This window comes from Entelurus aequoreus, linkage group LG09 (genome assembly GCF_033978785.1).
Source record: "Entelurus aequoreus isolate RoL-2023_Sb linkage group LG09, RoL_Eaeq_v1.1, whole genome shotgun sequence".
NCBI classification, from domain to species: Eukaryota; Metazoa; Chordata; class Actinopteri; order Syngnathiformes; family Syngnathidae; genus Entelurus; species Entelurus aequoreus.
In genome coordinates this window covers 5,949,203-5,977,186 of record NC_084739.1, presented here as the reverse complement: position 1 = coordinate 5,977,186, position 27,984 = coordinate 5,949,203, and the positions used below count along the sequence as shown (strand labels likewise).

Genomic DNA, 27,984 nt, shown 5'->3' with positions numbered 1-27,984 from the left:
TTCATCTTTTGAAAAGGTGGTACAGAGTAAATATTTTGTCCCAAGTTTTCAGAAAGTAAAGGACCAAAGCGCGAGCATGGCTGTCAGGTAGAACAATGGTAATGGATGCAGAGCCCAAGCTGGAATGTGTGATGGATTCTTGAGGTTTGGTCTTTAATGCTTCCTCTTGCTGGATTTCTCGATGGTAGTTTCCACCACCATGGACGTCTCCTCATAACCTTTAAGTTTGCGGCCATCGGAGAACTTCTCCACAGACTCCACCACCACCTTTTCGTAGCTCATTGCATCCGGGGTAAAGCTACTGGAGCTGGAGCCGGAGCTGGAGCCGGAGCCGGAGCTGGAGCCGGAGCTGGTGCTGGTGCTGGTGCTGGTGCTGGTGCTGGTGCTGGTGCTGGAGCTGGAGCTGGAGCTAGAGCTGGTGCTGGGGACCCGGGGTGTTGATTTTGGAGAAGCCCTGCTTGGTCCATCATCATCTTTGTTCTTCTTTGGCTTGGTAGGATCCCCAGTTGGATCTTTAGGGTCAGGAGATGGCTGGACTGGGCCTGGATCTTTAGGTTGAGGGTCAGGCTCTTCATTCTTCTTGACCTTGCCTTTGCCGCCATTGTCCTTCCCTTTTCCTCCCCTGGCATCTTCCTTACTCCCCCCAGCGTTGAAAGGAGGAGTTGGACCAAGAGGTTTGGGCTGAGGAGGTTCAGGGGACATTGCGCTCCGTCCTAGAGGTTGATCTTTGATTGTGACAACGATGTTTCCGGAGGATGGTGTGGAAGTGTAGAAGCAAGGGTCCAGGTAGCTTCCTTCGCCGCTCACGAGGACGTAACGCCCCTTTGTGTAGAAGTCAGCGATCGGCTCAGGCTTCCTGTACTTCCTCATTCGATCTCTGACGATGTTGCACAGCGTGTCAAACGCCTTGCTGATCTGCGCTCCATCTGGCACATCCTGCGGAGATACTCCAGCAAGCACGGGCCTCTCCTCGGTCTTGTTCACACCCTCTTCCTGGCCTTCAACCGAGGGCGTCCCCTTGGCATCTTCTTCTGGAGTCTCCCCAGCGGCGCCTCTGTCCTCTTGACCACTGTCAATCACGTCTCTTGGGGTTAGCTCCTTTTTCTTTTGGACTTTCTTGGCCATGATCTTTTGACGGGGCTTTATGTTGGTGATGTCTTGTATAGCAAGAGTGATATCTAAGAACACATAATGCGTCTTAGTGGTTATCCAGGAGTAGATTTGCACAGTTGATATACAGCGCTTACCTCGCCCCTTGTTTGAGGCGGAGGGGGTGTGAGAGTAGTGGTAGCTGGTGGTAAACAGGGTGATGGGGCTGCCGATTATCGCGGAGTTCAACCTGTGAATAAGGAAAAGACCAGCAGTTGTCAATGAACATTATTGCTAAGACCTTTTCCCACTGCCTTTGAAGTTCTAACTGAATGTCACCAAGGAATGGGGGGACGTTGAGACTTTTGGGGTGAAATCTAAACCGTAACAGAGGTGTAACCGGTGAGTGAGGGTAATCCACAATTCCAAGACTGTGTTGTCAAATATTTTTTAGGGACTCACTGCACCCTGTTGTGCTAAAATCTGTTTCAGTCTGACAAGTATACAGTCCGCTACACGAGCCACTGACTATTTTCTGCCTTAACTTGGTTCTGTATCAAAGGCACAGGAGAATAAATGCCTTATTTGCAGAAACGTTGCTTGATTTCTGCGTGACACAGGCTAAAACTTGAATTTGGATCTCTCTGAGACTTTTTGGACACTTGCAAGCTTGCAACTTTGTGGGATCTGTTTAGGTAGTCCTTCAAAGGGCCTGTTGCACAAAGTGAGGTCGATGAAACCCAAAAACCGAAGAACCCTGATCTCTACGAGCTGGAACACAAGCCTCTATCACAGAGTTCCTGCATATTTGCCAAGCGTAGGCAGACATAACAGAGGACCTGGCATTTATTTGCCAAAGAACCCAGTGAAAGGTTAACGTTAGGCACAACGTGAGTATTGAACGTCATACCCTAATCCGAAGATTGCAAATACCGTATCTCAGGTTGTGTCGTTCAACAAGCGTGAAAGGGTCTACAGATCGTGGTCGACTTCCAGATAGTTCCTTCACATTCAGTTGGACATTTCCCCAGAATGACGTGGTAACCCTCATCAGCGTTTGCGTCTACCTGTTGTCCTCGTTCTCGATGATCCTCTTGTACCTCTCCAGCTCGTTCTCCAGAGACGTCTGGTACATGGCCAAGTGGCGACACTCGCTGGTGAACCTCTCCAAGGACCTCTCCGCTTCTTCGATCTCCTTGCGCAGGGATTCGATTTGCTCGTTGTACAGCTGGATCTCGTTGTCGAAACTCTCCTGGGTGCCCCTGATGGCTTGCTCCATCATGGCAGCCTGAGAGAGAAACAATTGTGCGTTTTTAATCAAGACACTCTGATTGAGTTATTTGTGAGTGTTAAAAATGCCCGGGAGGATATTTAACAGGGTCATCAAGTCGGCACATGAGTGTTGTGTTGCTAATTCATTATGGGGTGTATTGACAATTTGAGCATGACTTAGGAAGTACACCATACACGGCGTATGGAAGTGTGTGGAAGCTATTTTGTATGATTATTGTCAAGGCTTTAGCATTATATACATTAAAAATACAACGCATGATTGGATTACGCCTACATTTGTAACAACTTGGGCCTTGCCTGACATCTAGTGGTGAATATTTGTTATTGGCATATTGGCCATATTTGTTACTGTTAAATACACAAAGAAGGGGGAAACAAATATATAAAATATTGTTAATATGGCAAGAAAAAATATTAATATGATGCATTTCAAATATATTTTATAAAAAATAAATGGAGAATAGCATCAACCTGTTTTTGTTGCTACCAATTAATCAGTAGCTAGTCATGTTTTAATTATTGTTTTGCATTTGTAATTACTGTACTAATACACTTTAATGTTATCCAAGTTACAGTATTCACTATGATCGTGGGATATTTTAATGTTATTGTGGTTTTTGCTGACATCTAGTGGTGAATGTTTGTTATTGGCATATTAGCATGGAGGAGAAACATTATTAGCTAATATTTGTTATTATTTAATACACAAAGAAGGGGGGAACAAATCTATAAAATATTGTTAATATGACAAAAAAAATATTGATATCGTTAATTTCAAATAACAAATAAATGGAGAATAGCATCAACCTATTTTTGTTGCTACCAATTAGTCAGTAGCTAGTCTTGTTTTAATTATTGTTTTGCATATGTAATTACTGCACTAGTACACTTTAATGTTATCCAAGTTACAGTTTTCACTATGATCGTGGGATATTTTAATGTCATTGTGGTTTTTGCTGACATCTAGTGGTGAATGTTTGTTATTGGCATATTGGCAGGGAGGAGAAAAATTATTAGCCAATATTTGTTACTATTTAATACACAAAGAAGGGGGGAACAAATCTATAAAATATTGTTAATATGACAACAAAAAAAATGTATATAATTAATTTCAAACGTATTTATTAACAAATAAATGGAGAATAGCATCAACCTGTTTTTGTTGCTACCAATTAGTCAGTAGCTAGTCTTGTTTTAATTATTGTTTTGCATTTGTAATTACTGTACTAATACACTTTAATGTTATCCAAGTTACAGTATTCACTATGATCGTGGGATATTTTAATGTTATTGTGGTTTTTGCTGACATCTAGTGGTGATTGTTTGTTATTGGCATATTGGCAGGGAGGAGAAAAGTTATTAGCCAATATTTGTTACTATTTAAAGGCCTACTGAAACCCACTACTACCGACCACGCAGTCTGATAGTTTATATATCAATGATGAAATCTTAACATTATAACACATGCCAATACGGCCGGGTTAACTTATAAAGTGACATTTTAAATTTGCCGCTAAACTTCCGGTTCGAAACGCCTCTGAGGATGACGTATGCGTGTGACGTAGCCCGACGAACACGGGTATGCCTTCCACATTGAAGCCGATACGAAAAAGCTCTGTTTTCATTTCATAATTCCACAGTATTCTGGACATCTGTGTTCGTGAATCTGTTTCAATCATGTTCATTGCATTATGGAGAAGGAAGCCGAGCAAGCAAAGAAGAAAGTTGTCGGTGCGAAATGGACGTATTTTTCGAACGTAGTCAGCCACAACAGTACACAGCCGGCGCTTCTTTGTTTACATTCCCGAAAGATGCAGTCAAGATGGAAGAACTCGGATAACAGAGACTCTAACCAGGAGGACTTTTGATTTGGATACACAGACGCCTGTAGAGAACTGGGACAACACAGACTCTTACCAGGATTACTTTGATTTGGATGACAAAGACGCAGACGTGCTACTGTGAGTATGCAGCTTTGGCTTTTTTTTGCGTATGTACGTAACTTTTTTTAAATATATAAGCTTTATGAACCTTGGGTTAGGTGAACGGTCTTTTGGGCTGAGTGATTGTGTGTGTTGATCATGTGTTTGAATTGTATTGGCGTGTTCTATGGAGCTAGGAGCTAGCAGAGGAGCTAGGAGCTAGCATAACACGTACCGTACCGTACGTGCGCGTCACGTACGTAACTTTTTTAAAATATATAAGCTTTATGAACCTTGGGTTAGGTGAACGGTCTTTTGGGCTGAGTGATTGTGTGTGTTGATCGGGTGTTTGAATTGTATTGGCGTGTTCTATGGAGCTAGGAGCTAGCAGAGGAGCTAGGAGCTAGCATAACAAACACGCAGGTGTTATTATGCAGGATTAATTTGTGGCATATTAAATATAAGCCTGGTTGTGTTGTGGCTAATAGAGTATATATATGTCTTGTGTTTATTTACTGTTGTAGTCATTCCCAGCTGAATATCAGGTACCGTGAGTATGCAGCCTTGGCTGCTAAACATTCGATAACTTGACCGTATGTGCGCGTCACGTACGTAACTTTTAAAAAATATATAAGCTTTATGAACCTTGGGTTAGGTAAACGGTCTTTTGGGCTGAGTGATTGTGTGTGTTGATCAGGTGTTTGAATTGTATTGGCGTGTTCTATGGAGCTAGGAGCTAGCAGAGGAGCTAGGAGCTAGCATAACAAACACGCAGGTGTTTTTATGCAGGATTAATTTGTGGCATATTAAATATAAGCCTGGTTGTGTTGTGGCTAATAGAGTATATATATGTCTTGTGTTTATTTACTGTTGTAGTCATTCCCAGCTGAATATCAGGTCACCCCCGGCTCTCACAGCATCTTCCCTATCTGAATAGCTTCAACTCCCCACTAGTCCTTCACTTGCACTTTACTCATCCACAAATCTTTCATCCTCGCTCAAATTAATGGGGAAATTGTCGCTTTCTCGGTCCGAATCTCTCTCACTTCATGCGGCCATCATTGTAAACAATAGGGAACTTTGCGTATATGTTCAACTGACTACGTCACGCTACTTCCGGTAGGTGCAAGCCTTTTTTTTATCAGATACCAAAAGTTGCAATCTTTATCGTCGTTGTTCTATACTAAATCCTTTCAGCAAAAATATGGCAATATCGCGAAATGATCAAGTATGACACATAGAATAGATCTGCTATCCCCGTTTAAATAAAAAAAATTCATTTCAGTAGGCCTTTAATACACAAAGAAGGGGTAACAAATCTATAAAATATTGTTAATATAACAAGAAAAAATATTGATATTATTTATTTCAAAGATATTTATTAACAAATAAATGGAGAATAGCCTCAACCTATTTTTGTTGCTACCAATTAGTCAGTAGCTAGTCTTGTTTTAATTATTGTTTTGCATTTGTAATTACTGCACTAGTACACTTTAATGTTATCCAAGTTACAGTTTTCACAATGATCGTGGGATATTTTAATGTTATTGTGGTTTTTGCTGACATCTAGTGGTGAATGTTTGCTATTGGCATATTAGCATGGAGGAGAAACATTATTAGCCAATATTTGTTATTATTTAATACACAAAGAAGGGGTAACAAATCTATAAAATATTGTTAATATAACAAGAACAAATATTGATATGATTAATTTCAAATATATTTATTAACACATAAATGGAGAATAGCATCAACCTATTTTTGTTGCTACCAATTAGTCAGTAGCTAGTCTTGTTTTAATTGTTGTTTTGCATTTGTAATTACTGCACTAGTACACTTTAATGTTATCCAAGTTACAGTTTTCACTATGATCGTGGGATATTTTAATGTCATTGTGGTTTTTGCTGACATCTAGTGGTGAATGTTTGTTATTGGCATATTGGCAGGGAGGAGAAAAATTATTAGCCAATATTTGTTACTATTTAATACACAAAGAAGGGGGGAACAAATCTATAAAATATTGTTAATATGACAACAAAAAAAATGTATATAATTAATTTCAAACGTATTTATTAACAAATAAATGGAGAATAGCATCAACCTGTTTTTGTTGCTACCAATTAGTCAGTAGCTAGTCTTGTTTTAATTATTGTTTTGCATTTGTAATTACTGTACTAATACACTTTAATGTTATCCAAGTTACAGTATTCACTATGATCGTGGGATATTTTAATGTTATTGTGGTTTTTGCTGACATCTAGTGGTGATTGTTTGTTATTGGCATATTGGCAGGGAGGAGAAAAGTTATTAGCCAATATTTGTTACTATTTAATACACAAAGAAAGGGTAACAAATCTATAAAATATTGTTAATATAACAAGAAAAAATATTGATATTATTTATTTCAAAGATATTTATTAACAAATAAATGGAGAATAGCCTCAACCTATTTTTGTTGCTACCAATTAGTCAGTAGCTAGTCTTGTTTTAATTATTGTTTTGCATTTGTAATTACTGCACTAGTACACTTTAATGTTATCCAAGTTACAGTTTTCACAATGATCGTGGGATATTTTAATGTTATTGTGGTTTTTGCTGACATCTAGTGGTGAATGTTTGCTATTGGCATATTAGCATGGAGGAGAAACATTATTAGCCAATATTTGTTATTATTTAATACACAAAGAAGGGGTAACAAATCTATAAAATATTGTTAATATAACAAGAACAAATATTGATATGATTAATTTCAAATATATTTATTAACACATAAATGGAGAATAGCATCAACCGATTTTTGTTGCTACCAATTAATCGGTAGCTAGTCTTTTTTTAATTATTGTTTTGCATTTGTAAATACTGTCCTAATACACCTTAATGTTATCCAAGTTACAGTATTCACTATAATCGTGGGATATTTTAATGTTATTGTGGTTTTTGCTGACATCTAGTGGTGAATGTTTGTTATTGACATATTGGCAGGAAGGAGACACATTGTTAGCCAATATTTCTTATTATTTAATACTCAAAGAGAGGGAACAAATCCATAAAATATTGTTAATATGACAAGAAAAAATATTTATATAATTAATTTCAAATATATTTATTAACAAATAAATGGAGAATAGCATCAGCCGATTTTTGTTGCTACCAATTAATCGGTAGCTAGTCTTTTTTTAATTATTGTTTTGCATTTGTAAATACTGTCCTAATACACCTTAATGTTTTCCAAGTTACAGTATTCACTATAATCGTGGGATATTTTAATGTTATTGTGGTTTTTGCTGACATCTAGTGGTGAATGTTTGTTATTGACATATTGGCAGGAAGGAGACACATTGTTAGCCAATATTTGTTATTATTTAATACTCAAATGAGGGAACAAATCCATAAAATATTGTTAATATGACAAGAAAAAATATTTATATAATTAATTTCAAATATATTTATTAACAAATAAATGGAGAATAGCATCAACCGATTTTTGTTGCTACCAATTAATCGGTAGCTAGTCTTTTTTAAATTATTGTTTTGCATTTGTAAATACTGTCCTAATACACCTTAATGTTATCCAAGTTACAGTATTCACTATAATCGTGGGATATTTTAATGTTATTGTGGTTTTTGCTGACATCTAGTGGGGAATGTTTCTTATTGACATATTGGCAGGAAGGAGACACATTGTTAGCCAATATTTGTTATTATTTAATACTCAAAGAGAGGGAACAAATCCATAAAATATTGTTAATATGACAAGAAAAAATATTTATATAATTAATTTCAAATATATTTATTAACAAATAAATGGAGAATAGCATCAACCTATTTTTGTTGCTACCAATTTAGTCAGTAGCTAGTCTTGTTTTAATTATTGTTTTGCATATGTAATTACTGTACTAATACACTTTAATGTTATCCAAGTTACAGTTTTCACTATGATCGTGGGATATTTTAATGTTATTTTGGTTTTTGCTGACATCTAGTGGTGAATGTTTGTTATTGGCATATTGGCAGGGAGGAGAAAAATTATTAGCCAATATTTGTTACTATTTAATACACAAAGAAGGGGGGAACAAATCTATAAAATATGGTTAATATGACAAAAAAAATATTGATATCATTAATTTCAAAAAACAAATAAATGGAGAATAGCATCAACCTATTTTTGTTGCTACCAATTAGTCAGTAGCTAGTCTTGTTTTAATTGTTGTTTTGCATTTGTAATTACTGTACTAATACATTTTAATGTTATCCAAGTTACAGTATTCACTATGATCGTGGGATATTTTAATGTTATTGTGGTTTTTGCTGACATCTAGTGGTGAATGTTTGTTATTGGCATATTGGCAGGGAGGAGAAAAATTATTAGCCAATATTTGTTACTATTTAATACACAAAGAAGGGGGGAACAAATCTATAAAATATTGTTAATATGACAACAAAAAAAATGTATATAATTAATTTCAACGTATTTATTAACAAATAAATGGAGAATAGCATCAACCTGTTTTTGTTGCTACCAATTAGTCAGTAGCTAGTCTTGTTTTAATTATTGTTTTGCATTTGTAATTACTGTACTAATGCACTTTAATGTTATCCAAGTTAAAGTATTCACTATGATCGTGGGATATTTTAATGTTATTGTGGGTTTTGCTGACATCTAGTGGTGATTGTTTGTTATTGGCATATTGGCAGGGAGGAGAAAAGTTATTAGCCAATATTTGTTACTATTTAATACACAAAGAAGGGGTAACAAATCTATAAAATATTGTTAATATAACAAGAAAAAATATTGATATTATTTATTTCAAATATATTTATTAACAGATAAATGGAGAATAGCATCAACCTATTTTTGTTGCTACCAATTAGTCAGTAGCTAGTCTTTTTTTAATTATTGTTTTGCATTTGTAAATACTGTCCTAATACACCTTAATGTTATCCAAGTTACAGTATTCACTATAATCGTGGGATATTTTAATGTTATTGTGGTTTTTGCTGACATCTAGTGGTGAATGTTTGTTATTGACATATTGGCAGGAAGGAGACACATTGTTAGCCAATATTTCTTATTATTTAATACTCAAAGAGAGGGAACAAATCCATAAAATATTGTTAATATGACAAGAAAAAATATTTATATAATTAATTTCAAATATATTTATTAACAAATAAATGGAGAATAGCATCAGCCGATTTTTGTTGCTACCAATTAATCGGTAGCTAGTCTTTTTTTAATTATTGTTTTGCATTTGTAAATACTGTCCTAATACACCTTAATGTTTTCCAAGTTACAGTATTCACTATAATCGTGGGATATTTTAATGTTATTGTGGTTTTTGCTGACATCTAGTGGTGAATGTTTGTTATTGACATATTGGCAGGAAGGAGACACATTGTTAGCCAATATTTGTTATTATTTAATACTCAAATGAGGGAACAAATCCATAAAATATTGTTAATATGACAAGAAAAAATATTTATATAATTAATTTCAAATATATTTATTAACAAATAAATGGAGAATAGCATCAACCGATTTTTGTTGCTACCAATTAATCGGTAGCTAGTCTTTTTTAAATTATTGTTTTGCATTTGTAAATACTGTCCTAATACACCTTAATGTTATCCAAGTTACAGTATTCACTATAATCGTGGGATATTTTAATGTTATTGTGGTTTTTGCTGACATCTAGTGGGGAATGTTTCTTATTGACATATTGGCAGGAAGGAGACACATTGTTAGCCAATATTTGTTATTATTTAATACTCAAAGAGAGGGAACAAATCCATAAAATATTGTTAATATGACAAGAAAAAATATTTATATAATTAATTTCAAATATATTTATTAACAAATAAATGGAGAATAGCATCAACCTATTTTTGTTGCTACCAATTTAGTCAGTAGCTAGTCTTGTTTTAATTATTGTTTTGCATATGTAATTACTGTACTAATACACTTTAATGTTATCCAAGTTACAGTTTTCACTATGATCGTGGGATATTTTAATGTTATTTTGGTTTTTGCTGACATCTAGTGGTGAATGTTTGTTATTGGCATATTGGCAGGGAGGAGAAAAATTATTAGCCAATATTTGTTACTATTTAATACACAAAGAAGGGGGGAACAAATCTATAAAATATGGTTAATATGACAAAAAAAATATTGATATCATTAATTTCAAAAAACAAATAAATGGAGAATAGCATCAACCTATTTTTGTTGCTACCAATTAGTCAGTAGCTAGTCTTGTTTTAATTGTTGTTTTGCATTTGTAATTACTGTACTAATACATTTTAATGTTATCCAAGTTACAGTATTCACTATGATCGTGGGATATTTTAATGTTATTGTGGTTTTTGCTGACATCTAGTGGTGAATGTTTGTTATTGGCATATTGGCAGGGAGGAGAAAAATTATTAGCCAATATTTGTTACTATTTAATACACAAAGAAGGGGGGAACAAATCTATAAAATATTGTTAATATGACAACAAAAAAAATGTATATAATTAATTTCAACGTATTTATTAACAAATAAATGGAGAATAGCATCAACCTGTTTTTGTTGCTACCAATTAGTCAGTAGCTAGTCTTGTTTTAATTATTGTTTTGCATTTGTAATTACTGTACTAATGCACTTTAATGTTATCCAAGTTAAAGTATTCACTATGATCGTGGGATATTTTAATGTTATTGTGGGTTTTGCTGACATCTAGTGGTGATTGTTTGTTATTGGCATATTGGCAGGGAGGAGAAAAGTTATTAGCCAATATTTGTTACTATTTAATACACAAAGAAGGGGTAACAAATCTATAAAATATTGTTAATATAACAAGAAAAAATATTGATATTATTTATTTCAAATATATTTATTAACAGATAAATGGAGAATAGCATCAACCTATTTTTGTTGCTACCAATTAGTCAGTAGCTAGTCTTGTTTTAATTATTGTTTTGCATTTGTAATTACTGCCCTAGTACACTTTAATGTTATCCAAGTTACAGTTTTCACTATGATCGTGGGATATTTTAATGTTATTGTGGTTTTTGCTGACATCTAGTGGTGAATGTTTGCTATTGGCATATTAGCATGGAGGAGAAACATTATTAGCCAATATTTGTTATTATTTAATACACAAAGAAGGGGTAACAAATCTATAAAATATTGTTAATATAACAAGAACAAATATTGATATGATTAATTTCAAATATATTTATTAACACATAAATGGAGAATAGCATCAACCGATTTTTGTTGCTACCAATTAATCGGTAGCTAGTCTTTTTTTAATTATTGTTTTGCATTTGTAAATACTGTCCTAATACACCTTAATGTTATCCAAGTTACAGTATTCACTATAATCGTGGGATATTTTAATGTTATTGTGGTTTTTGCTGACATCTAGTGGTGAATGTTTGTTATTGACATATTGGCAGGAAGGAGACACATTGTTAGCCAATATTTGTTATTATTTAATACTCAAAGAGAGGGAACAAATCCATAAAATATTGTTAATATGACAAGAAAAAATATTTATATAATTAATTTCAAATATATTTATTAACAAATAAATGGAGAATAGCATCAACCGATTTTTGTTGCTACCAATTAATCGGTAGCTAGTCTTTTTTTAATTATTGTTTTGCATTTGTAAATACTGTCCTAATACACCTTAATGTTATCCAAGTTACAGTATTCACTATAATCGTGGGATATTTTAATGTTATTGTGGTTTTTGCTGACATCTAGTGGGGAATGTTTCTTATTGACATATTGGCAAGAAGGAGACACATTGTTAGCCAATATTTGTTATTTTATTTAATACTCAAAGAGAGGGAACAAATCCATAAAATATTGTTAATATGACATGAAAAAATATTTATATAATTAATTTCAAATATATTTATTAACAAATAAATGGAGAATAGCATCAACCTATTTTTGTTGCTACCAATTTAGTCAGTAGCTAGTCTTGTTTTAATTATTGTTTTGCATATGTAATTACTGTACTAATACACTTTAATGTTATCCAAGTTACAGTTTTCACTATGATGGTGGGATATTTTAATGTTATTTTGGTTTTTGCTGACATCTAGTGGTGAATGTTTGTTATTGGCATACTGGCAGGAAGGAGACAAATTATTAGCCAATATTTGTTATTATTTAATACACAAAGAAGGGGGAAACAAATCCATAAAATATTGTTAATATGACAAGAAAAAATATTGATATAATTAATTTCAAATATATTTATTAACAAATAAATGGAGACTAGCAACAACTTAATTTTGTCAATCAATTGTTGTAATGTTGCTACCAATCAGTCAGTAGCTAGTCTTGTTTTAATTATTGTTTTGTATTTGTAATTACTGTACTAATACAGTGTTACAATGTCATCCAAGTTACAGTATTCAATATGATAGTGAGGTATTTTCATGATATTTTGTTTTTTGCTGACATCTAGTGGCCTTTCCGTGCCACTGCCCCATTATACAGACTGTTGTCTGTATAATAAAAGGCCGATCATTTTCCTGATCAAATGCACAAATAATTAATAACAAATATATAACAAATATTAAATTGAATGTATTCTCATAATCATACAAAATAATAAAACAATAACTCTGTTTGTTGCACAATTTGTATTATTTCGCCACCATTTTGCTATTTAATTATTAAGTACTTCCCTATGCCTTGAAGTATTCATAATGAATTATATTTATACAGCGCTTTTCCCTAGTGACATAAACTAATTAACCGGCAATTAATTATGACAACAAGTTATACAGTACAATTACTAGTGAAATAAAAATAATTAATTTATCATTTATAACAAATATAATTTTTTATCCAAGATGATGATAATAATACAAACGAAATGCTTATTATGACACATAAAGTGAAACAATAATAATAATAATTGTATTTATGTCATTATTATTATTATATCATTATTATTATTATTTACATAAATACAATAATAATATCAATATTAATGTGTGAGTATTCTCAAGAAAAATTGCTTATCTAAAGGGAATGTAATTAATCATGATTAGATTTTTGTATTTATAACTTGCTTAAAAATCATAAATAAAGGTGACAAGCAGATTTTTAACTATTTGTTTTTATCTCACAAAATAGTTCTGCAATACAGAATATAATAATACAATTGGCATCATGAGATAGTATTAAAGTTTAAAATATGTATTTTTTTTCTGTCAAAATTTAAAGAACGAATGCATTTAGTAAAAAAAATAAAAATAAAAAGTATTTTATTGAAACCCATTTTTTCCCAGGCCACATAGAATAGGGCCTTGAGTTTGACACCCATGCCCTATGAGAATAACATTTATATTAATTAATATGAGCATATTAAGTGTTACTATATTCATTATTTATTATTTAATTAATCATATTATTATTATATCATTATTATTATTAACTATTTTTATTATTTAATTTGTATTACATATTTTATAAATTATAATATTATATATTATAATTATATCATATTATTTAATAATTATTATTATTATCATTATTATAGCAAATTAATCATAGTATTTATTATATCATTATTATTATTAACTATTATTATTATTATTATTTAATTTTTATTACATATTTTATAAATTATAATATTATATATTATAATTATATTATATTATTTAATTATTATTATTATTATCATTATTATAGCAAATTAATCATAGTGTTTATTATATCATTATTATTATTAACTATTATTTTTATTATTTAATTTTTATTACATATTTTATAAATTATAATATTATATATTATAATTATATTATATTATTTAATAACAATTATTATTATCATTATTATAGCAAATTAATCATATTATTTATTATTCTCATTGTTATGAGGAAATAAAGAATACAAATTCTCATTAAAATGATAAATGGCCTTCGAACTGTTTTGCCATTGTCCATATTGAAGGAACTAAAAAGGAAAAAAAAAAGGTGACGTTGATGCAAAAGCAGCAGTTGCCATGGTAACACGCTCACCTCGGCCTGCAGACGCTGCTTTTGCGCCTGCAGCTGACAGAGGGCGCTCTTGTACTCCTCCAGCTGACTCAACAGGCCAGGCAGTCTGCTTTGGGCCAACAGCTTCTCTTCTTCCTTCACAGGGACAAACCACAGCAGTGTTAGCCTCAACAACAACAACAACAAAAAGAAGATATTTCATGGAAAACAGCCCTCGCCACAGACTCATCACGATCATGTGTCCTGGCCAAGGCGAAGGGCAGGGTTTAGTGCACCCGTATACTTTGGCCAGCATGCATTAATGCATCAGGCAGCAACTCGGAGGCCAGTAACCTCATCAGCGCCTGACACGGCGTCCCCGGGGGGCTCGCACTCGCAATTATTTCGTCGGCCACCTCACCTCGGAGATGCCCACCGACACGGGGGGAACGAGCGGAAGCGTTTGGTTGATTTGCTGCAAAATGTTCACGTAGGTCTGAATCTCTGCAAGGTTCTGTCGTGGGAGAAGAACAAAAAAAAAACAAAGAAAAATGAAGCATTTTGCAAACTTAAGCATCTTTTTTTTTTTGTGCTCAGGTTAGTGTTATTATAAGCTGATATATGCATTGTTTTGTATACCCAGCCTCATATAACACATGAGTGGGATTGTTGTATTATGTTAAAGCACCACAAGGCATCACATTTATGAGGACTTTTCATTTTTCATGTGCTTTGATATCTAAATAAAGGACTAGATTACCACCGTCGCCATCAAAAAGACCGGCAGGCAATAGTGTAAAGCAAGAAAATGACTCTGAATAAATATCAGCACTTTCCCTAGTTGATGAAAAAAACTCAAAGTAATCTGTATGCCACACTCAGAGGTGGGTAGAGAACCCTAAAATTGTACTCAAGTAAGAGTACCATTACTTTAGAATATTAAGTAGTCATCCAAATCAGTGGTCGCCAACTACCTAACCGGTCCGCGGACCGATTGGTACCGGGCCGCACAAGAAAGAAAAAAAAAAGAAAAAAAAAAAAAAAAAAAAGTTTTTATTTATTTTTATTAAATCAACATAAAAAACACAGCTGTGAAAGGTATTGAGTAAGTCAGTGTTTTTCAACCAGTCTGGTGTGTCGTGGGAGATTATGTAATTTCACCTATTTGGGTAAAAAATATTTTTTGCATCCAGTAATTATAGTCTGCAAATGATGTGTTGTCTACAGCTCCATATCAGTAGGTGGCAGCAGGTAGCTAATTGCTTTGTAGATGTCGGAAACAGCGGGAGGCAGGGTGCAGGTAAAAAAGGTATCTAATGCTTCAACCAAATATAAACTAAAGGTGAGTGCCCCTAAGAAAAGGCATTGAAGTTCAGGGAAGGCTATGCAGAACAAAACTACAACTGAACTGGCTACAAAGTAAACAAAAAACGAACGCTGGACGACAGCAAAGACTTACTGTGGAGCAAAGACGGCGTCCACAATGACCATGCAAACATGACATGACAATCAACAATGTCCCCACAAAGAAGGATAAAAACAACTGAAATATTCTTATCTAAAACAAAGTAGATGCGGGAAATATCGCTCAAAGGAAGACATGAAACTGCTACAGGAAAATACCAAAAAAAGAGAAAAAGCCACCAAAATAGGAGCGCAAGACAAGGACTAAAACACTACACACAGGATATAGTGATGCATGCTTGGTTATGGTTTAAAGTCATATCCAACAATTGCGACAACAATTTTTTTTACTGTCAACTGAGTTTTTTTTTTTTTTAATGAATTTATTAATCAATCAACAAAACAATACACAACAATACCACCACAATGCAATACAATTCCAAAACCAAACCCGTCCCAGCAACACTAAGAACAACAATAAATAGAGCAATTGAGAGCAATTGAGGACACACAAACATGACACAGAACAATCCAAACGTAGTGAGACAAAAATGAACATTATCGACAACAGCATCAATATTAATAACAATTTCAAAATAGCAGTGTTTAGAAATCCCTCATTGACATTATCATTAAAAACATTAATACAAATAATAAAAATTAGAAATAAACAATAGTGTCACAGTGGCTTACACTTGCATCATATCTCATAAGCTTTACAACACACTGTGTCCAATATTTTCCACAAAGATATAATAAGTCATATTTTGGTTCATTTAATAGTTGAAACAAATTTAAATAATGGATCCCATATTCCAATATATGACTCATTATTATCTAAACTAAATGCAGTTTGTTCTACTGATATCATCTCCATAGCTTGTGTGTACCAGTCAGTATGAGTTGGACTATCAACAGCTATCCATTTTTTTTAATATTACCCTTTTTGTTATTATGCATATTGAAAGAAAAGCATTTTTACTCTTTGATGACACGTTACTAAATTGATGTAGATCCCCAAGAATACAAGTTTGCAGTGTCATTCCGATGTTTGTATTAAGGAATGTGATTGCTTCTTTTGTTGTTTTCAACCATAACTCTTTTATTCTCTGACATTCCCACAATAAATGAACAAGAGTTCCCAATCTTTTACAGTCTATTCAATATCTTAAATTGAGTCAGCTTATCTTTAATGCTTCTAAAGGGCTTATTGGCATTTTTCCAAATATAAATATAATATGTCTCTTTCATCTAAAATGTTTAAGTCCATCATCCATTTCCGAACACATGCATCATTTGCATTTCTAGTGTGGTGTTCATTTATTATTCCATAAAATAGTTTAATTAATTTCTTGATTGTATCTTGATTAAAAAGTGCATCTTCCAGGTCATGGCTATTCGAAGACATACTTTCAGAGGATATGCATTTATTTGCAGCGTGTTTTAAAGAGATAAAATGTAAAACATGATTTCTGGGTACATTATATTGATCAACTAAATCATTGAACGGTTTAAAAGAGTTTTTATTAATAATATGATGAGGTTTAGTAATACCTCTGTATTTCCATGTTGTCCATTTAACCACATTTTTATTAATTATGATATTAGGATTGTACCAAAGCTGTTGATTTACAGATGTCATTGGGTTGATTCCAAGTATTTTCTGGCACAGTTTTAGAATGTTAAAGGTGGCTAATATTGGGCTCTGCCTCAATTCATTAGGTATTTTTTAAATATAATATAAGCTCCCCACATCAATGTCCAAATTCATTAACATATTTTTTCTATGTTGATCCAGTCCTTATCTGCAGAAGAATGAAATAAGTGGCTTGCTTGTTCACAACCGAAGGAGATATAATAATGTAAGAAGTTTGGTAATTGTAGTCCTCCTTTATCTTGTGTACAAGACAACCTTAAGTATGAACAACTGGCCTTCTTTCCACACCATATAAAATGTGATATCATTGTATGTATTTTCTTAAACCAACGTTTATTAATTAGGACAGGCATCATTTTCAGTATATAATTAACTGCTGGCAGTATACTCATTTTTACTATGAGTTTTGTTTTTTAATGATTTCTGCTGGTGGTGTGCCTCCGGATTTTTTCAACGCAAAAAATGTGCCTTGGCTCCAAAAAGGTTGAAAAACACTGGTGTAGCGCATGCGCAGTAGCCCCGTTTAGGTTGTTGAACATAGACATGCCGGCAGCGGGAAGTTTTGGATGAGCACGTTCTGGAGCAAACGTTTAAGAACTCAGCCAACACGCCTCGTCTGCATCTTTTATGATTAGACAAGGCAACTCATATATTTGCAAGGCCATTTTCAAGAAGGATATTTAAAGAGAAATTACATCGTGTGAGACGATACCGGCCAACCCCGGAAGTTTGCTCAGCTGTCGATGAAATGTGAGTTCGGTAGGGGTGTAACGGTACACAAAAATTTCGGTTCGGTACGTACCTCGGTTTAGAGGTCTTGGTTCGGTTCATTTTCGGGTACAGTAAGAAAACAACAAAATATATATTTGTTGGTTATTTATTTACCAAATATGTAAACAATGGCTTTATCCTTTTAACATTGGGAACACTATAATAATTCTGCCCACGTTAATCATCATTAAACTGGCATCAAGTTGTTCCTCAGATTAAATAAAATGACAAAACTTTTCTTCTACATATAAAAAGTGCAACATTAAACAGTTTCAAGTCAACTCATCATGCTTAATTTATTACAGAATTTAGGAAGCCTGTAGTTGATTTTTATTATGTAAATGTTATATTTTTATCAACATATGAGAGCAGGGACCCTGCCATTCAAAACTAAGCTGCTCCATTACTAATGATTAATGCAGTGGTTCTTAACCTGGGTTCGATCGAACCCTAGGGGTTCGGTGAGTCGGGCTCAGGGGTTCGGCGGAGGTCAAGACACACCCGACTCATCGTGTAAATAAAACCTTCTCCCTAATGGCTTATTACGGATACGGCAACAGCAGAAGTCGGACTGATTTGCAGGTGTGTAATTTGTTGTGAGTTTATGCACTGTGTTGGTTTTGTTCTTTGAACAAGGTGATGTTCATGCACGGTTCATTTTGTGCACCAATAAAAAACATGGTAACACTTTAGTATGGGGAACATATCCACCATTAATTAGTTGCTTATTAACATGCAAATTAGTAACATATTGGCTCTTAACTAGTCATTATTAAGTACTTATTAATGCCTTATTCGGCATGGCCTTATTATAACCCTAACCCTCTAACCCTGGCCCTAACCCTCTAACCCTAACCCTAACCAAATAACTCTAAGTCTTTGTTACTTAGAATATGTTCCCCATACTAAAGTGTTACCAAAAACATATAACTTTGTCTTGAATTTGGAAAAAGAAACATTTTATTTTTCACTAAAGAAGGGTTCGGTGAATGCGCATATGAAACTGGTGGGGTTTGGTACCTCCAACAAGGTTAAGAACTACTGGATTAATGTAACTATAGCTGAAAAAATGGTACAATAGCAATAAGAGAGACTATTCATCCCTGAACACCATGGTGTTCATGTAGGCTTAATGATGCACTTACATTATTATATCAACTATCAGAGACAGAAACTCTTCATTTAACATAATGTCCTTTTTTGCTGCTTCAACACAGCTCAATCAACACAGAAAAAGGTCAAGTGAAACAACAGACAGACAGGGCTTTGCTGTCCGTAACACACACACACACATAACGCAAAATGAGCTAACATTACGCTAAAAGCGAATTAGCCTTCACCTAAAGCCAGGACTGCGAGCGAGCTGAACTGCCTTTTATATTTCTAGAAGGTCAATGGGCTCATAGTGATGTTACTAGTAGTTGACTTGGTGTTTATTATAATTTGGGGAGAGTCTGCAGCCTGATGATTACCTGCTAAACGCTAAGCACTGACTACATGCGCTCTGAATACGCACTGCTGATTGGCTGTTGTGTGGGTGGGACAATGCTGGGTGCTGTGTAGAGTACTGACAGAGACAGAGGCAGAAGGAAGCGGAGGCGGCTACTTAATATGTCCGTGTGGAAACTCGTTCGGTACACCTCCGAACCGAACCGAAACCCCCGTACCGAAACGGTTCAATACAAATACACGTACCGTTACACCCCTAGAGTTCGGATATTTTATTTCTTTATTTTTCCACGTTTAAAATGTTTTTTTGCAATTTTAATTTTGACAGTACCACATAAGATATGTTTTAATTGCTGATGCGAGTTTATTGATTTTTAAATGCGCCAGAAAAAACCCGTTATGTACACTGTTGGTGGTGATTCAATGGCCAGTAGTGCGTAAATGTGTTTCTGTATAGTATTTCTCCAGCAATGGTCATGATGGTATTTTGAGAGGTCATCATTGAAGTTGGACATCACTGAAGGCCTAGGTGGGAAACGCACAGCCCGCCACTGTAGTTTGCTATACGGTGCTCTGTCATCGCACGGACTGATAAGATAACATTGTTTTCCACTACTGCCGCTGACCTTCCTGTGCCGATCTCTGGTGGAGGTGATGTCATCCTGCAGGAACTGAGACTGGATTTGGTGCTCCAGATTTTTCAGCAGGTCACTGTCGGCCTCCTGGAGGGCGGTCAAGAGGACAGGCAAGAGAGGGAGGGAAGTCACGAGCAAAATGCAACACCATAGCCATGTGGATTTGTTCATTCTACTAAAGCTTTCATGATAACAATTACTATGTATAAGGGTTATGAGTTTGAAATACTATTTTTTTTATATAATTTAGATAATTATTTTACATTTAAATATATTGTTTAAACCCAAAAATAGGTATATATTAAGTTTGAGGAACTGTATATTTAGTTTAGTTTAAATTGAATTCATAAAAAAATAAATAAAAAAAAAATAAAAAAAAAATTAATTTATAATTTATTTAGGATTTTTTTATCAGTATAATTTAACTAAAAAATGTTTTTCAATTTGAATATTGACCGGAGAAGTAAATATTATACAATATAATAGTGATAATGATAAACATAACAGTTAATATATTGTATTTGACTTTTTTTTATTTAATTGGATTTAGCACATACTGTAAATGTATCATTACATTTAAAAAATAAAAGTACAATTTTAAAATGTTTTTCAACAATAATTGTAATAATTATTGTTTTTATAAATAAATAACTCATTTTTCTAACTGCAGTGAAGAAAACATAAAATATATACTCAGGGTTTGGAAAAATATTTTTTTATATAGTTTAAATAATTATTTTACTTTTAAATATATAATTCAATCCTTAACATTTTTTTTAAGTTTGACAAACTATATTTTTAGTTTGAATAGTTATTTTTAATTACATCAGCATTTTTAATAATAATAATAACACTATTTAGATTTTTTTATTTGACTTTTTTAAGATTTGATCAGGGTATATTTTAAAATGATTTATACTTGATTTTAGCACATTTATTAATTATTAAAAAAAAAAATGTTTGAAATGTTTTGACAGCAAAAATGTATCTTGCAATTATGTTTTTATAAGTATATAACTAATTGTGTTTACTACACCGAAAACTACCATGATAAAAATATTAGCTTTATTTTGAAAATATATATTTTTATAAAGTTTAAATAATTATTTTGCATTTATAAGAAAGCTATAGTATCCCCAAAAATATGTATTTAAAAAAACATAATTTAGCTATAAATATTTTGAAAGTTTGCGTATTGAAATAAATATTATATAATATAGCAAAGATAACATAAAGTTTTTTTTTTTTTAAACTTTCCATTTGATCATATTTCAGTACATAACTCCACCTGTGTTCATTCATAGTTTTGATGCCTTCAGTGACAATCTACAATGTAAATAGTCATGAAAATAAGGAAAACGCATTGAAGGAGAAGGTGGGTCCAAACTTTTGGCCTGTATATACATCATTACATTTATAAATGTATTTGGATTTCTTTGTTTTGCAGGTTTTATCAACAATAATTGAGTTTGTAATTTTTTTTTTGCAAATATATAAATTGAAAGGGTGGTTGATATTAGAAAAAAAAATAATAATACACAGATATACAGTGTATGTTTATTTTATGTAAAATATATTTTTATTGAAAATTTCCTATTACATTTACAATTAATTCATAAATAAAACATTTATTTTTAGATGTTATTTTTTTTTTAGTTTGATTAATTCTTACACTATTTAGCATGTAAAAATAGAATGATTTAAAAAATTAAATAAGTGAAACAATCATGTATATTTTGTCCAATAAATACTACAAATATTTGTTTTCTATCAGTACATTACCTTGTTTAGCTGTTCCAGAGTGCCCCTCAGCTGCTCTTGATAATCACATTCATTTCTGTATCTGCCAAAAAAAAAAATACAATTATATTTTGTCATACATTTTGAGAAAATATAGTGCACACTATTTAGAAAAAACGATTGGGACAAAACAATTTTTCGAAAAGTGTGTCCGCACTTCATGAATACATGTCATTCCCATGATCACACAATGTTTTTCTACCTTTAAAGTGATGTCAGGTCTTCCTATCAGCCCAAAGTGTTGCTTTTATACTCAGTTCAGCTGCAGAAGTGTGACGCAAATTGACTTGTGTATATGTGATGGAAAAATGAAGGGGGTGACAACTGTGGCTTGTGGGTCGGGGACCCTGATCAGAACCCGTCATGAAAAGTGGCGGGTGTGCTTCCTAATTGTGCAGTAGGAATGTGCTTCTTTCACACCGTCTGTTAAAGGACATCACAAGACATGCTCGGTGAAGAGGAAGCCTGAAAGCATTTTGTATTCCCTCCGTATTCTGCTCAACTCGTCGATGTCGTGTTCCGCGGAACAAAATGGGTATTCCATTGTGGAGCTGGGGATGCATGGACATTTTTCTACAACATGACAATTTACTCTGCACTCTTATTCTCGACTTGGCATTTCTGACACGGTAGCTGTTGGGGGTGTTTACAATCCCCACGGAATTTGGTATGCCTCCTAGCCGCTGACAATTTTTCTCGCTGTAATTCTAAAATTAGAAGTACCAAAGATTAGCAAGCCCTCCTAAATGGAAAGTAGTGTACACACTTTCAAACAGAATTGCCCTTTTTAAAAAAAAACAACTTTGCCTATCGTTTACAATCAATATGAGAGACTTTTTATGATTTTAAAAGACGATAAACGCTTGAAAGATGTGGGTAATGCGAGCCACAATTGTAGCCTTCAAAGCCCTCTAAGACAACTTCAAAACCCTCCATCAACGTTTTATATACACACTGCAAGTCTATATATAATGTAGTAACAGACAACTTCATAACAATATGTAATATGTACAATATACACACTGCAAGTATATATATAATGTAGTAACAGACACCTTCATAACAATATGTAATATGTACAATATACACACTGCAAGTATATATATAATGTAGTAACAGACACCTTCATAACAATAAGTAATATGTACAATATACACACTGCAAGAATATATATAATGTTGTAGCAGACACCTTCATAACATTATGTAATATGTTTTATATACGCACTGCAAGTGTATATATATAATGTACTAAAAGACACCTTCATAACACTAAGTAATATGTACAATATACACACTGCAAGTATATATATGATGTAGTAACAGACACCTTCATAACATTACGTAATACGTTTTACATACACACTGAAAGTATATATATAATGTAGTAGCAGACCCCTTCATAACAATATGTGATATGTACAATATACACACTGCAAGTCTATATATAATGTAGTAACAGACACCTTCATAACAATATGTAATACGTACAATGTACACACTGGAAGTATATATATAACAGGGGTCACCAACGCGGTGCCCGCGGGCACCAGGTAGCCCGTAAGGACCAGATGAGTAGCCCGCTGGCCTGTTCTAAAAATAGCTCAAATAGCAGCACTTACCAGTGAGCTGCCTCTATTTTTTTACATTTTATTTATTTACTAGCAAGCTGGTCTCGCTTTGCCCGACATTTTTAATTCTAAGAGAGACAAAACTCAAATAGAATTTGAAAATCCAAGAAAATATTTTAAAGACTTGGTCTTCACTTGTTTAAATACATTTATTCATTTTTTTACATTGCTTCTTATAACTTTCAGAAAGACAATTTTAGAGAAAAAATACAACCTTAAAAATGATTTTAGGATTTTTAAACACATATACCTTTTTACCTTTTAAATTCCTTCCTCTTCTTTCCTGACAATTTAAATCAATGTTCAAGTACATTTATTTTTTTCATTGCAAAGAATAATAAATACATTTTAATTTAATTCTTCATTTTAGCTTCTGTTTTTTCGAGGAATATTTGTGAAATATTTCTTCAAACTTATTATGATTCAAATAAAATAAGAATATTCTGGCAAATCTAGAAAATCTGTAGAATCAAATTTAAATCTTATTTCAAAGTCTTTTGAATTTCTTTTAAAATTTTTGTTCTGGAAAATGTAGAAGAAATAATGATCTGTCTTTGTTAGAAATATAGCTTGGTCCAAATTGTTATATATTCTAACAAAGTGTAGATTGGATTTTAACCTATTTAAAACATGTCATCAAAATTCTAAAATTAATCTTAATCAGGAAAAATTACTAATGATGTTCCATAAATTCTTTTAAAAAATTTTTCAAAAAGATTCGAATTAGCTAGTTTTTCTCTTCTTTTTTTCGGGTGAATTTTGAGTTTTAAAGAGTCGAAGTTGAAGATAAACTATGTTTCAAAAATTAATTGTCATTTTTTTCGTGTTTTCTCCTCTTTTAAACCGTTCAATTAAGTGTAAATATAATTAATTATTAATAATAACATAGAGTTAAAGGTAAATTGAGCAAATTGGCTATTTTTGGCAATTTATTTAAGTGTGTATCAAACTGGTAGCCCTTCGCATTAATCACTACCCAAGAAGTAGCCCTTGCTTTCCAAAAAGGTTGGTGACCCCTGATATATAATGTAGTAACAGACACCTTCATAACAATATGTAATATGTACAATATACACACTGCAAGTATATATATAATGTAGTAACAGACACCTTCATAACAATATGTAATACGTACAATGTACACACTGGAAGTATATATATAATGTAGTAACAGACACCTTCATAACAATATGTAGTATGTACAATATACACACTGGAAGTATATATATAATGTAGTAACAGACACCTTCATAACAATATGTGATATGTACAATATACACACTGCAAGTATATATATAATGTAGTAACAGACACCTTCATAACAATATGTAATATGTACAATATACACACTGCAAGTATATATATAATGTAGTAACAGACACCTTCATAACAATATGTGATATGTACAATATACACACTGCAAATATATATATCATGTAGTAACAGACACCTTCATAACAATATGTAATATGTACAATATACACACTGCAAGTATATATATATAATGTAGTAACAGACAACTTCATAACAATATGTAATATGTACAATATACACACTGCAAGTATATATATAATGTAGTAACAGACACCTTCATAACAATATGTAATATGTACAATATACACACTGCAAGTATATATATAATGTTGTAGCAGACACCTTCATAACATTATGTAATATGTTTTATATACGTACTGCAAGTGTATATATATAATGTACTAAAAGACACCTTCATAACACTAAGTAATATGTACAATATACACACTGCAAGTATATATATGATGTAGTAACAGACACCTTCATAACATTACGTAATAAGTTTTACATACACACTGAAAGTATATATATAATGTAGTAACAGACACCTTCATAACAATATGTGATATGTACAATATACACACTGCAAGTATATATATAATGTAGTAACAGACACCTTCATAACAATATGTGATATGTACAATTTACACACTGCAAGTATATATATCATGTAGTAACAGACACCTTCATAACAATATGTAATATGTACAATATACACACTGCAAGTATATATATACAGTATAATGTAGTAACAGACACCTTCATAACAATATGTAATATTTCAATATTTACTTTATTTTGATAATTTTAATCATTTCTGGGACTGATTTCTTCCGCATATTGATTTCTGTTTCCATAGCAACACCCTTCTGACTTCTGACAACATATTTGTGTCCGACTTCCGGAATCAAACACAAGTGTGTTTTCTAATCATGGCAGACTTGGTAGCAGACAGACTGTATGTATGTTATTCACATGTGAATAATGCTGTATAATAGACTGTATCTACGTTATTCACATGTGAATAATGCTGTATAATAGACTGTATTTATATTATCCACATGTGAATAATGCTGTATAATAGACTGTATTTATGTTATTCACATGTGAATAATGCTGTATAATAGACTGTATTTACGTTATTCACATGTGAATAATGCTGTATAATAGACTGTATATATGTTATTCACATGTGAATAATGCTGTATAATAGACTGTATTTATATTATCCACATGTGAATACTGCTGTATAATAGACTGTATTTATGATATTCACATGTGAATAATGCTGTATAATAGACTGTATTTACATTATTCACATGTGAATAATGCTGTATAATAGACTGTATTTATGTTATTCACATGTGAATAATGCTGTATAATAGACTGATGTGGCTTGTTGATGCAGTACCGCCTGAGGGATGGAAGGTCACGGGCTTAGCTGCTTACGTGCAGTGATTTCTCCAGATTCTCTGAACCCTTTGATGATATTACGGAGCGTAGATGGTGAAATCCCTAAATTCTTTGCAATAGCTGGTTGAGAAAGGTTTTTCTTAAACTGTTCAACAATTTGCTCACGCATTTGTTGACAAAGTGGTGACCCTCGCCCCCATCCTTGTTTGTGAATGACTGAGCATTTCATGGAATCTACTTTCATAACCAATCATGGCACCCACCTGTTCCCAATTTGCCTGTTCACCTGTGGGATGTTCCAAATAAGTGTTTGATGAGCATTCCTCAACTTTATCAGTATTTATTGCCACCTTTCCCAACTTCTTTGTCACGTGTTGCTGACATCAAATTCTAAAGTTAATGATTATTTGCAAAGATTTTTGTTTTTTTATCAGTTTGAACATCAAATATTCAGCATATTCAACTGAATATGGGTTGAAAATGATTTGCAAATCATTGTATTCCGTTTATGTTTACATCTAACACAATTTCCCAACTCATATGGAAACGGGGTTTGTATTCTGTTTATATTTACCATTTACACAACGTGCCAACTTCACTGGTTTTGGGTTTTGTACTTCAAATATTCAAGTCTATTCTTGCCTCCTCCCAAATTCCAAGCACCTTTCCCCTCCCTTTCTCTTGAATCGGCGCATCGGTTGTCTTACTTGTTGGTGAACTCATCCAGCATGCGGCAGGCGTCCCTCAGCTCCCTCTCCAGCTTGCCGTGGTCGGTGGTCAGCTCTCGGATGCGCTGCCGGTTGACGTCAATCTGCTCCCTGAAGGTCTCCTCCAGGCCGCTGACCTCCTCCATTCTCTGCAGGGTCTCCAGCTGCTTGCGGAACACGGCGTTGCGCTGCTCCAGCACCCGAGCCCGGTTGATGTAGCGGGCGAAGCGGCTGTTGAGCTCCTGGAGGTTCTCCCAGCCTTGGATGGCGGAGATGCCCGCGGAGTCCTCCTCGGGCTCCTCGTGGACGACATCGGAGCGCTCGTACTTTTCCTTGCGCACCTCCCTGCGCAGGTAGCTGGTCTTGAACATGGTGCTCGGCGTCGGTGGCGTCTCTTGCTCGCTTCGGCTTCTTTATCGTGCGGAAACCAGGGTGCTCACCCTCGGCTGTCTCATGCCGGACTAAACGCCGCTCAGCGCCGGTTGGCAGCGAAATAGCTCCCAAAAGCTGACCCCCCGGGCAGTGGTGGCGACTTGTTGTGAGCCTGGGGCCTTCCAGAGTTGATTGTTGTCTTTTGTGGCGCAGATTACAAAAGCCATGCTAATGATGACAAAGCACAACGGCTAAAAAAAACCCCCACATTGTTGGCCCCCTGCACGAAAGCTCTGGGTACTATTGTTGGGCTTCTCGGTCAGCCGCTTTCTAGATCCGTGGATGATGAGGCAGGTTTGAGAAGTTTCAGGCATGATAGCAGAGTAAAGATGCAGTGTAATGTTATTTAGATGCAGAACCTTCTTTGGAGAAAGACACAAAAAAACACGTATTCCTGCCCCAGTGTTGTGAGGCTTTTTTATTTCAATAACATTTTTAATTGATTGAGGCTTTTATTAGCACCGTATTTTTCGGA

The 27,984-nt window shown here is 33.6% G+C and overlaps 1 protein-coding gene across 1 annotated transcript; it reads right to left on the bottom strand.

The window, feature by feature from the left end:
- Window positions 1–107: 107 nt before the first annotated feature.
- LOC133656756 (filensin-like) lies at window positions 108–27,629 on the bottom strand. Its single transcript, XM_062057595.1, has 8 exons — window positions 27,078–27,629; window positions 21,996–22,056; window positions 20,205–20,300; window positions 14,719–14,811; window positions 14,340–14,453; window positions 2,157–2,377; window positions 1,248–1,339; window positions 108–1,178 (listed from the first exon to the last, which is right to left on the bottom strand). Exons 1-8 carry the CDS (start codon window positions 27,446–27,448, stop codon window positions 154–156), a joined length of 2,073 nt encoding a protein of 690 aa, XP_061913579.1. The 5' UTR covers window positions 27,449–27,629; the 3' UTR covers window positions 108–153.
- Between the last annotated feature and the right edge of the window lie 355 nt (window positions 27,630–27,984).

Bases quoted from the DNA above. Each gene is read 5' to 3' on its own strand.
- LOC133656756 (XM_062057595.1), bottom strand. From the start codon at position 27,448: ATGTTCAAGACCAGCTACCTGCGCAGGGAGGTGCGCAAGGAAAAGTAC. The intron at 14,454-14,718 runs GTGAGGTGGCCG...GTCCCTGTGAAG, and splicing joins TGTCGGTGGGCATCTCCGAG to GAAGAAGAGAAGCTGTTGGC. The intron at 1,340-2,156 runs GTAGACGCAAAC...CCTTATTCACAG, and splicing joins ATCGAGAACGAGGACAACAG to GTTGAACTCCGCGATAATCG.